This window comes from Dermacentor silvarum, chromosome 8, assembly GCF_013339745.2.
Source record: "Dermacentor silvarum isolate Dsil-2018 chromosome 8, BIME_Dsil_1.4, whole genome shotgun sequence".
In the NCBI taxonomy this organism is placed as follows: domain Eukaryota; kingdom Metazoa; phylum Arthropoda; class Arachnida; order Ixodida; family Ixodidae; genus Dermacentor; species Dermacentor silvarum.
In genome coordinates this window covers 129560252-129571862 of record NC_051161.1, presented here as the reverse complement: position 1 = coordinate 129571862, position 11611 = coordinate 129560252, and the positions used below count along the sequence as shown (strand labels likewise).

Sequence of the window (11611 nt, the reverse complement as noted above, 5' to 3'; positions counted from 1 at the left end):
CAAATGGTGTCCATATTTGCATATAACATGCATTTATGCCTTAAGAATAAATTCCATTCATTATATTGTTTTTTTTTTTTGTTGCCGTTTGGGGATCTTTTTCGGTCTCGGGCCGGGTTCGGGCCTGTTTCGAGCCGGGCTCGGGCTGGGCTCGGGCCTAAGGTAAAGGGGTAGCGGGCTGGGCTTGGCGGGTAACGTAGATTATTTCCGGGTCCGAGCCGGGCCCGGGTCTCGCCATAAAATTTTTGATCGGTCTCGGGCGGGCAGCCTGACGGAAAAACGGGCGCGGGCCGGGCCCGTGCAGTGCTCAAGCCCGGTCCGAAGGCAGAGTCCTTGTATTTCAACACAGCGCAACGCAGCCAGCGAGCAGCAACCCGACAAACGATGACGATGATTTTGACAGTGAAGACAGATGAAGACGATGATGAACTGCACAGTTAGCGCTCACAATATTTGTAATTGCAGCCGTTTTATGTAATGAGTTACTGTGTTTCAAACAGTGAAATATTAAGTAGAAGCACGGAATTTCCGATGACAAAGGCTAGTGACAAACTCTTCCGCTCAAACTTAGCTCATTTCCCTTCATTATAACAACCTTCTTTCTAACACACTAAAACCTTCGCTGTTAATTTGTGCTTAAGCGAGTTTTCACTAGGTTGTCTAGAGCATCTTCATAATATATCTGCTACCTTTTGTACGTGCTCGAGAATTAATCGAAAATACTTGCCTTAGCATTTGCAATATAAGCTTCGACTGACACTCCATGCAAGAAAAAAAAACAAGGTAAACTTGAGCGTAATAAGATATCATCAATATTTCCAAGCAAAACTTTATTTGGTAAAGAACTTGGCCGCGTTCATTGTGCTACCGTGACCATCATGCGGATATCAACTGCGGTTTTTCAAGTGTTTTTTGGGTGCCTAGTTGTCGTTCTCCTCTTCAAACTGGTCATCCTCGCAGAGATCGCTGTCGTGAAGAGGCACCATGACACCGCATACGTCGTGAAACTGCTCGAGACAGTATTCAGGCACAAGGTCCTCCACTGCTTTCGACACCCATAGGGTGCACTCTACAGAGCAAAATAAAAAATAAAAAAACGATGTTCTGAGAGCTTCTACATCCATGAAATACAACGAAAGTACCTTGCTGGCACTTTGAATAGAAACGTTGACCCGAATTTCATGAGCGCAGAGATTGTCAACCATACAGGCGATGCCAACCACACTTCGCCTACTGGTCATTGCGAGCCAGGCATCAGGTTGATTGACGGGCACAATAACTGGTGCCAGCTTGGAGGGTGACAAACACAGGTGGAGTAGATTTGTACGATAGTCCTCAGATGAGCTTTCCTAGTTATTCCGACACCAATCTAAGAATTCGGTCTTCTTGGCAACAGGGAAGGAAGAGCAAGGAAACAAGTGCCTGCGAATTGCCCAGAAAGGGGAGTAGATTTATTATGCGGGGATTTCGTGCAACCATGCTTTCAGCTTGAGTATTTAGCATAATCTGTAGAATGGCCCACCAGCTTTAATACATCGTGCTTTAGAACAAGTTAGACGAGGACAAATTATTGTAACATAAGACTTCACCAATTTAAAACTATTTGTTATGTGGTATCTTCAATAAGACGGCCATCCTGAAGCCATAGCTTCAGCTGTTAACTTAGAAAAAAATAGCATTTCGAAACACTGCTCTTTCACGTTATCCCCTCGCCTCTTGCTTTCATTATATGCCGGGGCATAAAGATGCGCATGTGCTTTAAAATGGCTGACTCAATGAAAGCGTATATATTAGTATATCAAGGGGGCTAAAAAATATGGAAGGCTCTTAACACCGAATCTATAGATGACTGCTTAAGTGTGCCTCACTCGCTGTGGTTTCTAAGTAACACTAGACAGGCGAGGGTTGTGGGTCGTCATTCTGGTAACCGCCCGTTCTACGTTAAACTACAGAAATTAATTCCCATCCTCAGGATTACGTTCCAAGTGTCCGTGCTACATGCTCTATGTACATCGCGTTCTATATTGATACAACAGTACAAAGAAACAGGCAGCGTTCGGGCTCTCTTTTTTGTGCTAAATTTTCAAACGTTCTTTTTTTTCTTGAGATATATATAGCAGCTAATGCTTTAGAAAAATGCGCGTTGGAGCAGCAATTTGGATGCTTTTATTCATAACCCAAAAAAGTCCTGGGGTTCTACTTTCAGAAACTACTATCCGATTATGAGGCGCGCCGCATTAGGGGACATCGGATAAAGTTTTACCACCTGGAGTTGCATAGCTTTTACCTAAATCCGAGTACATGACCGTTTTTGCATTTCGCCCCCATCGAAATGTGGCCGCCGCGACCAAACGCTCAATTGAATGCTCAGCCACGCAACGTCGTGGCCACGGAACAACTGAGTGACATAGAGAAGCGCACACAAATTGAGACGTCCAAAATCCAGCCGCCATCCGAGTTCTTGGAACAGCGGTTGTTACTATCTCTAAATTATTTAGATACTCGACCGAGCCGGCGCCAAATCTGATAACATACAACGGACGTTTTCAAGAGCTTCAAATTTTAAAGCAAAATCATCCGTTTATGTGCTCAATTTGTGTAAATGTTACCTGTACCTGTTAGCAAGCACAACATGCTTAGGCAGGTCAGACTTTATGTATGTATGTATATGGTTTATTGACAAACAAATTTTGAACTTTGAATCAAAAATAACTCGAGTGCTTGATTACAAATATCTGAGCCAGTTCCATAGAGCAGCCCACGTACTCCCTTCAGGGCAGTGTTTTGGATGAATTCATCACTACTGCTCAATTCCCTCTTAAACTTGAACGAGTTTCGCCGGTCGCTGCAAGGGCAGCGGCCGGCGAAACTCGATCGCCAACCAGAACAGAAAAAAGACTCTCAATAGATTGTGCAAAGTAAAGTTTCCTCTTTCACACTACCTGAAATGTCCATGCGCATCGTCAATGACAAAGAAATATTTGCAAATGTAACACATTCAGTCCCTCTGTCTTTGTGTCTCTCCATGATTACTAAGTTATTATCGTACAAGAATGTGTCACGCTTCCGTGAAGGATATGGAAACCTTTCTCTTGGAAATGCTACGTGCCTTTTCGTGCGAGCTTGTCTGTTCGCTTTTTTTTAAACATTGCTTGGTAATGACCTCAACAAGTCGGCCCACAGAGCTGCGCGAGGAGTCGTTGACCGCGTAGCTACCGGGTGGGGCGACGCTGAGGTTATGGACAATCGGGACCCTCCCTCCTCATATAACGAACTTACGAAACATTTTTACATGGGACGGAGACGATATCCTCCGCCACATAGGAAACTAAACAGACCACAGGCGTTGACACTCAGGTTACTCCAAGTCGGGGCATACCCTAACCCCGCACTGTTACACAGAATATACCCAGACATACAATCGATCAATGCTTGCGAGCTATGCTCAGACCTAGCTGACTTGGAACATATGCTCTGGCGGTGCCCCGCGTTACACGACGGCGACGATGTCACGTCGACCAAATGGGAGGCTGCCCTAAGCAGCCCCGATCTTGAAGCACAGCTATGGGCTGTCCATCGGGCCCGCGACGCAGCAGAGAGGCTCGGCCTTTCTGTGCCGACGTGGGAGTGGCCCGCTACGTGCTGACGCGCGTTCCGAGGGACAGTAATAAAGTTTTATCATACCATACCATTGCTTGGTAATTATTCGTTTATCTTTGGGCTATAGGATTTCATGGCATGAGGTACTAATATTACAAATGATAGGAAATTGTTGATTTAAAATAGGGGGCTACACAAACCGAGGGTTATGATATATCCATACAGTATCATCCTTTTTTTTTCAGCGCATCCCGGGTACTTGGCTCAGTAGATTAGGTAACATTGTCAGAACTAAGGACTTGTGGCCTGTTTTCTTGCTAACAGAAACGTATAATTTTTGATGAATAGCAAGCGACATCTTTCGTCCACTTCGAGGCTTTGACATGCGGTCTGCTTCAGGTAAGCAATCAGTCACGAAATTCCTAATTCTGATGAAAAGAATCGCAGTATTTACAATGTCCACGACGGTGGCAATTTCATAAAAAGAGATGACGTTCTATTCAAGTTTCGTTCTTTCATTATAATGTAAAGAACGTCCACAGGCATATATACACGTACAAAAACTAACTTTAACATCACTTTTTTTTTTAAAGCATAATTGATTTTTCTTGCTATCGCACAACGGGGCAATCAGCCTAGATACACTGGTAAGCTTACAACCTCGTTCCCGTCGAAAGCACAAAGATGGCCGCTTTGGTGAGTCGAAAACGCACCTATTTCCTTAAATATTTATGGTTCGGTCTAGTGAAGAAGGGTTCATTGCTTGATTTCTCGGAAAGCAGAAACATTCGGCACTTAAGGGGCGTGAACGTCATTTGAGGAACGGTTCAAAATATATTTAAATGTTTTGCTCAATGTTAATGGTGAGTCCGTCAAATAGGTTTTGCTTAAACGACAAGAAATAATTTGACTGAGCGATGGATTGAGTGTTCTTTGGCTGAATTCTTACGGTCTCCGTAGTGTGGAACTTCAGTGATGGCGCAGTCTTTGTAGTCGCTCCAAGTTACGTATGCCACTTCCATTTCATCGGAATCTGCAAAAAAGGTAGTAATGCGAATTAAGTCTATGGGAAAATCAAAGCACAAACCTCTAGAAGCTGAGAAACAATACGGTGCCCGCATTTTTTACAGAACTAGGGAAGTGATCAGCTGTGATGGAATATGGGAATGTCCCAGACTGGAGCCAATGTCTCGACACAGTAACTTGTTTTCGCTAGAGCAACAACTGCTTTACTTTCCAGTGTTTGTACGGGGTGTTTCACGTAACATAAACTAAGGATTTAAAAAATGTGTTTAACCGTAGATGAATGAAACCAACGACTTGGGGTTTGCCGTCATGTGGCGCACCTTAGAGTATATTCCGCTCAAATATGCAATCAGCGACGAGGGTCGCGATGTGGGCTTGTTGGTCTGTCATCGTGGAATGGTAATTACCTACATAAATTATTCCATTCTTTATATTCACTTTAGGGCCAAGTGCGTTTCGTTCCGTTGTAGAGGAGATTCAGAAACGACCAATCCAATTTTTTGTAGCAACGAAGATGCTGCGTGGTGATATTGTTTTTCGCCGATTATACAATGTCCACGAAATATGAAATAAAACCACCTGAATGCGCTCATGCGCAACCGTTTTGAAACAGTCTCAATGGTGCTTCGAGTGAAAGAACCACGCGCGTTGAACATGGCGGATTGAGCGGCCGCGGCTCCAGGCATCGGCTTCACAGTGCGTCACCACCTTCCATGGCGGCACGCGGAAAAGCCTTCTTCTTCTTCTTTCTGGGGTTTTACGTGCCAAAACCAGTTATGATTATGAGGCACGCCGTAGTGGAGGGCTCCGGGTTAATTTTGAACACCTGGGGTTCTTTAACGTGCACTACAACGCAAGCATACGGGCGTTTTCGCATTTCACCTCCATCGAAATGCGGCCCCCGCGGCCGGGATTCGATCCGCGGAAAAGCCGGGTCGCTGTCTTTGATAAGCGGTTCTTCCCCTCAAATCATGGTTCAGAGCACTGCAATACGATAGCTAATCAGCGCAGTCACGTGGTTTCGTGTTTCGCGGGCATTGTTTAAACACCGAAAAACAAAATCAGCACGCAGCATGTATACGTTGCCACAAGAAATTGTATCGGTCGTTGATGAACCCCCTCTACAACGCCACGAAACGCACTTTGCCGTCAAGCGAATATTAAAAATTTTCAATAATTGAGTTCAGTTAGTTAAGTAATTAAGTGGAATATGAAAAATATTCTGAGGAGCGCCACATGACGGAAAACCATAAGTCGTTGGTTTCACTCAGCTGAGATTCACCACTTTTTAAAAAAATGTTTGGTTCAAGTTACGTGAAACAACCTGTATAACTAATACTATCCTACTCCCCATGGGTAGGAGAAAAACAGCGCGCTTTATGTATGCTTAGAGAAGTCAAAACATTTTAAAAAGAGAGATGTTTATTTCTGACAGCGAGGGAAATGATAATAAAGAGAGGGGTAGGAATGTGTTGGAGGCTTCTCCAAGAAGTATTGGTGCAAGATAAACACCGAAGAATTTTCATATATAGGCCGGCGTTACCCAACCAGAATGGTTTAGTTTTAGCCCAAAATTTGTAGGTAAAAAGAGAGGCTTTGGACAACTGGAAAGCAACCATTAGATAACATAAACACATGCCATGGTCGTTATAGACGTAGGTAAGTTTGCAATATAAAGGTAAAAGTTTTAATGAGCAGAAAAAAAACTAGAGATTGGCAGAACGCTGGACTGCAACAGCTGCAGCAGTATAATCTCATTACCTCGAGTAGTTAGGCGTTGTCTCCCCATTTTAAAGGCACAGGCATTAGAAGTAATTGTCACCAAACTTAAGGGCACCGTAGTCGCCGTGGATAAGTTTCATTGTGCAAGCGCCCCAAACGAAGGCAATCATGTTCAGCTGACGTAGAAGAGATAAGCTGCACTTGAAAAGTTTGATAACATAAGACGTCAGACATTTACACTTTCAGCTCCGGCCGTCTACAGCGGATTGACAGCGTTGAGAATATATACAGGCAGACACAGCCGCTACGAGAGCGATAACGTTGAAGGAAACGAAGAATAGAACGTGCCGGCTGAAGGTTTTCAGCTGTCAAGCGTTTAATGCTTACGCGAGCATCTTTACGCAGAGCTGATTAACACATTTTGCTGCAAAAAAAACGGAACATTTCTTTTATCAATTTACGCCATTTTTTATGTTACCGGAGGAAACATATCCAGAAGAGCTTATCGAATACACCCACAGATGTGTTCGTTGTGCGTTGGATGACAAATGCAAGCACTCTGGCCTCGTGGCGACACAGTCGAGCAAAAGTAGAGTTTGACAAGTACGATCAGAAAGTGATAATATTAAATTTATCTACCTGTGCCAACTGTGAAGTTCGTGGCGTCCGGCGTTGCACCAGTGGTGTGGTGAAACTCAACATGCTTCCTGAAAGGCAATATTCGGCAATGAGCACCCATCTTAAGCAACGTCCAATACAGTTCTCCTTTGTATAAACTTCATACGCACGAGCGTGACTGTGAACTGCACACGTCGTCACTTCAGATGCTTAAAACTACCACTACATTGTGCCCAGCGCGCTATTAGAAATCATGCTTTGCCTTCGGCACGTGCCTAGGTTCATCTTTTGAACAATGCCCCACATGATAAGGGATCTGAAGATGAGTCAAGCATGGGCGCTACAGCCCCCGTCTGTTGACTTTCAGGATGTGATTTCCTTTCAATGCGCTTTGGCGTAAAGTAAGAAAACTAGTACAAGGAGATATGCTCGCGTAAATAGCTGTTCCTATTTAAAGAGAAACTTTTTTTTACGTCGGCTTTCATAGCATTGGTGCTGCTGCTGCTTCGGGTTCGTTGACTCTCTCATCTGATATATACAATACCTCACGAGATAAAGTAGACACCTAGCTATATTGTAATCTCATCGGTATGCTCAAAGGACACGGACCTCTTATATGTAATAGCGTCTACAATTATTATAAACCACCTTCATCCTTGTGAGATTGCTGCGCTGGCGTCCCATAATGTCTGTCGACCTGATTTAGTGTTTGCATTTCGGCAAAGCTTCTCAACATTGTAGTGCACACAGTAAAACCGTGCATCATGTCAGAGTTGTTACTTGTCCGGTGTCTTATATCATTATAAGACTGCATTTGCAAAGAATGAAAACACAAGGAATATACGCTTGGCAATTAGTTGTATTGCACTTACTGACTTAACTAAACATTATGGTTCAAACGTATTCTAAAGTGTACATTAGTTCTTCAATATTTTTGCTCTTATACCGTAATTGGTGCTCTGAAACTTCACTTCTGTTAATGCTTTCTATCTCCCAGGCAGTGTGCTATAATGAGGCTCTGGCTGCAGTCTCTCCTCCTACTTGGTCTTCCCTCTGACGTTATCTGAGAAGTATTTCTCCTAATTATTAAATATTATCTGAAAATTAGCTTCAGCTTGACATCCGAGTAAACTCACATTTCCACATTTAAACAAATGTAAAACACAGTAATTGTGTCATTGGGCAACGGCTGATCAGAATTTAATGTGGTTTCTTCCATTTCATAGTACTAGACCAATTGAATAGACTGCAGAAAGCAGATTTTATAATGGGCCGCAAATGTTTTTCAATAATTGGCTAACTTCTATGAGTTTAAAATCTTAAGCACAAACTTTACAAATTGAGAACTCCGTGCCGAGAACAGATATCGCAATAATAGAGGTTAGGTAATAGATATATCATATGTAATGCTGTGTTGCAGTGTTGAAAAGATGATGCTAGAGATTTTTTTCGCAATATTCAAGAATTTGTGATAAATATAGATTTCACTAATCTCAAATCTGCTGCTTTCCGTCGGTATATTGGTTATTTCTCCTTAAAATTGAGCAAACTTTAAAAAAATTGAGGCAAGGGTGGCAAGTACAACGATTTCTCGGATTCCACTTGTTGAGGTAGAATCTTCTCAGGAGACGTCTTTTGATAACAGCGCGTTTTCAAGCAACTTCACGCGAATTTAGGCGTTCGTCCTTCATTTACACTTATTTATTGCGACAGCCATTATATGGACACTCCAAGCGCATTTCTACCGGCGGCTTTGCCGTCGCCGTGAGGTTTCGTATAAAGTCCAACACCGATAAAATCGCCGCCGCGTGCCGTACGCTGTGTGTGCGAGTGAAAGCGTACGAGGGCGAGCCGGCAATCGCGGCTCAATGTAGCGCACGCACGCGAGGGAGGAAGGCAGGCCGGAAGCGCGCGGTCTTTCGCGCGCGAGGCATGAGGGCGAGGCGACGTAGAGGGAAAGGGATGGGGGGTGCGTTCTGCACCGTCGGCTGGTGCTCACAGCGCGGCCGCGCGGGCACCGTATCGTGAAAGCTTGGTATGCGCTGTGCTTTCGACGTTTAGTTCGCGTTGAAGCGAAACGAAAGGCAGCGCGAAGGTCAATGTGTCCGCTGCTGTCTGGCACGCTTTTCCACTCCGGCGGTTTCACAGCGAGTGTCATCGAGCGAGATGTTTTCATGTTTACCTGCGCGCGCGTGGCACCGCGCTTGTCAATTTAGTTAGTAAGCGAATGTTTACAACTTTATACGGTACATCAAACTGCTATCCTTGCTTCGTATAGCTCTATACTAATTTGCTATCGCAATCAATGATTCGCCTTTCGGGCGAAACTGCGACTTTTTTAGTTGCTTTCTTTGGGACAGAAAAACCAATGTGCAGGGAGGCCGCTCAAATTCGTATCACAAGAATTTAGCTCACCACATTGTGCGCGATTTATTTTAACTGCGCCGCACACCACTGTAATACACTCTACGAGCGTAAAATTCTCTGCTGTGTTTACAATGATTCCGGAATAAAGTTCCAACAAAAATAATAAGCAAGAAAATGTTCTCAACCCAATAACTTGAAATCAATATTTCCTCATCTTGACCCTACGAGTGATCTAGCGCTAAAAATCAGCGTGTGTGAAAGAACAGTTTGGCCAAACTGTTCTTTCACACACGCTTACGGGGCAAGCATGTGTCCAAAATAGAAAACGGGGCAAATTAATTTCCTTTCTAGCTCCTTCTCTCGTGTTAGCGCTTGGTTACAGCGTTACTGTGTGTAATATTATTGTTTGTCTTCTGTATCCGTTGGTGAGAGAAAATAACTAGTGCTGATAGAAAGGATACAGGTAAATGATACCTATACCACAAAACACAAGCTACGACAGATGAGACGTAAGATATTGAGAAAGAATGTTTGTGTTAATCGCACTTACATTAATTTGAACCATTCTTTGCCTACTACCAAGTACTTCATGCTAGTAATGTTTCGGTTCTGCCTCATTAGCCGCATTAAAAAAAATAAAATATAATGTGGCTGCTGTTGGGCTTTTAACTGAAGCCGCCACTGCCACGGCCAGATGTTCACCCATAACGCCACAGACGTTGGCATAGAAAGCATGACTGAACCTTGGTACACTCGATCGTTGTTCCAGTAAGCGTCCTGGAAAAGATTGGCGGGCGCCTCCTCATGTATTCACAATTTTCACATCAACGAAGCGAGAGGTCAGTGCTCCTGAAAAGGAGGCTAAGTCATTGTCGTTGTGTCACCTTTAAGTCATCAACCGCCATCGCCTTTTTCGACATGCCGTCATTGTCGTCAGCATGCCATCGTCGTGCCACCGTGCTTCTGGCGTCGTCGTGCAGCAATCGTCACACACAAGCTTCCGTCATACACATAAGTGCTCACCTTTCACGGCTTTGTGTCACCTCGTAATAGTTCGCGCAACACTGAAAGAGGCTAGACATTCAAATTTCGAGAAAATACTACGCGTGGGATTCATTCTCAGAAATGCGTAGGAACCGAAATTTCGGTTTAATGTTAGTCGTTCAAGATGGCGAAACTGAAGCTGCAACGTCCGTGTTTCTTTTTTCTTTTTTTTTGCTGCTACTTATTGGAGAATATACGAAGTAGCGCATTTTGTCAACTCACTGCGCAGCGCTCACATGATCAGAGTATTTCTGTTAGGCTAGTACATTGTCTACGTATACATGGTTTCTGAAGCATCTCTATAGCAAGGGTAAGTCTAACGAAATTTGCACAGGCATTATTGTGTGAGCTATGGTGGCCTTTGCAACGTTGAAGAGGTATACCACACTTTTTTTTTTGAAACCTGGTATTACGAAAGGCTTACCTCTTGCCAGGGGCCATCACTTAGTGACCACACGTAGGTTACTGTCTTCGCCTCGGGGTCAAGTCCTTGCGCTTCGTCGTCAGGCATTCAAGATGGTATCATTGTCAGAGTCGGAAATGCCGGACAGCGTAAGGGAACGCTGCGAAGACCTAGGTGTAAAGAAGAGAGAGGTCAGGCATCTTGCCGGCTTATAAATGTTGTTTGTGTGTTTACAAATGAATAGCAAGCTCTACGCGTACGTTCACCTTCTGCCATTCAGGATGACAGCTTCGTACATGTACGCCACGCTTGTTGTACCTGTACATCTGTGTGCATGTCACACTTACTCCTTGTAACTGTCTGTGCAAGGATGACAGTACTCATAAAATTTTTTCATAATATTTTATGATGTGCACAGAAACCCGTACGTCTCCGTATTCCCCGAGAGTCGTGGATAATAAAATAATTTCGGCTCCGCCAGCGCGTGACAAAAGTGACCGAGCTCAGTTTGACTGTCGTTTGAATAATGCTGAGTAGTGCAGCGACATATTTGGCACTGTTTTCTTAATTAAGGTGTCATAACCGTCAGCCGCATTAAGTAGTATTTTTTTTGTAATTTATTTTGTGCTTTTGTTCTTCCAGGCATCTTTTCTTTTTTTTCTTTTTTTGGGGTCCTCAAAGTATTATATCAAAGAACTGAAGAAAATATTATTGTGTAACAAGTAAGAATTCCAACCAAGTTAGAGGTTTCCTCGAATGCTGTACAACTTTCCCATTGAAAGTTTTGCTCAAAGGTTATGATTGTTAAATGGAATATTTTAAATAATTATG

General features: G+C 43.6%; 1 protein-coding gene across 2 annotated transcripts in view; it reads right to left on the bottom strand.

Annotated features, from left to right (window-relative positions):
• Positions 1-813: 813 nt before the first annotated feature.
• The window catches only part of LOC119461702 (uncharacterized), a 249408-nt gene continuing 238610 nt past the window's right edge, over positions 814-11611 (bottom strand). Inside the window, exons 4-5 of one of the 2 annotated variants that reach the window (XM_049671931.1) lie at positions 4550-4633; positions 814-1069 (exon numbers count right to left, since the gene is read on the bottom strand). In XM_049671931.1, the coding sequence (XP_049527888.1) occupies positions 921-1069; positions 4550-4633 (233 nt within the window). In that variant the 3' untranslated portion in view covers positions 814-920. The remainder of the gene's footprint in view (positions 1070-4549; positions 4634-11611) is intronic. The other variant, XM_049671930.1, reaches the window with a different exon arrangement.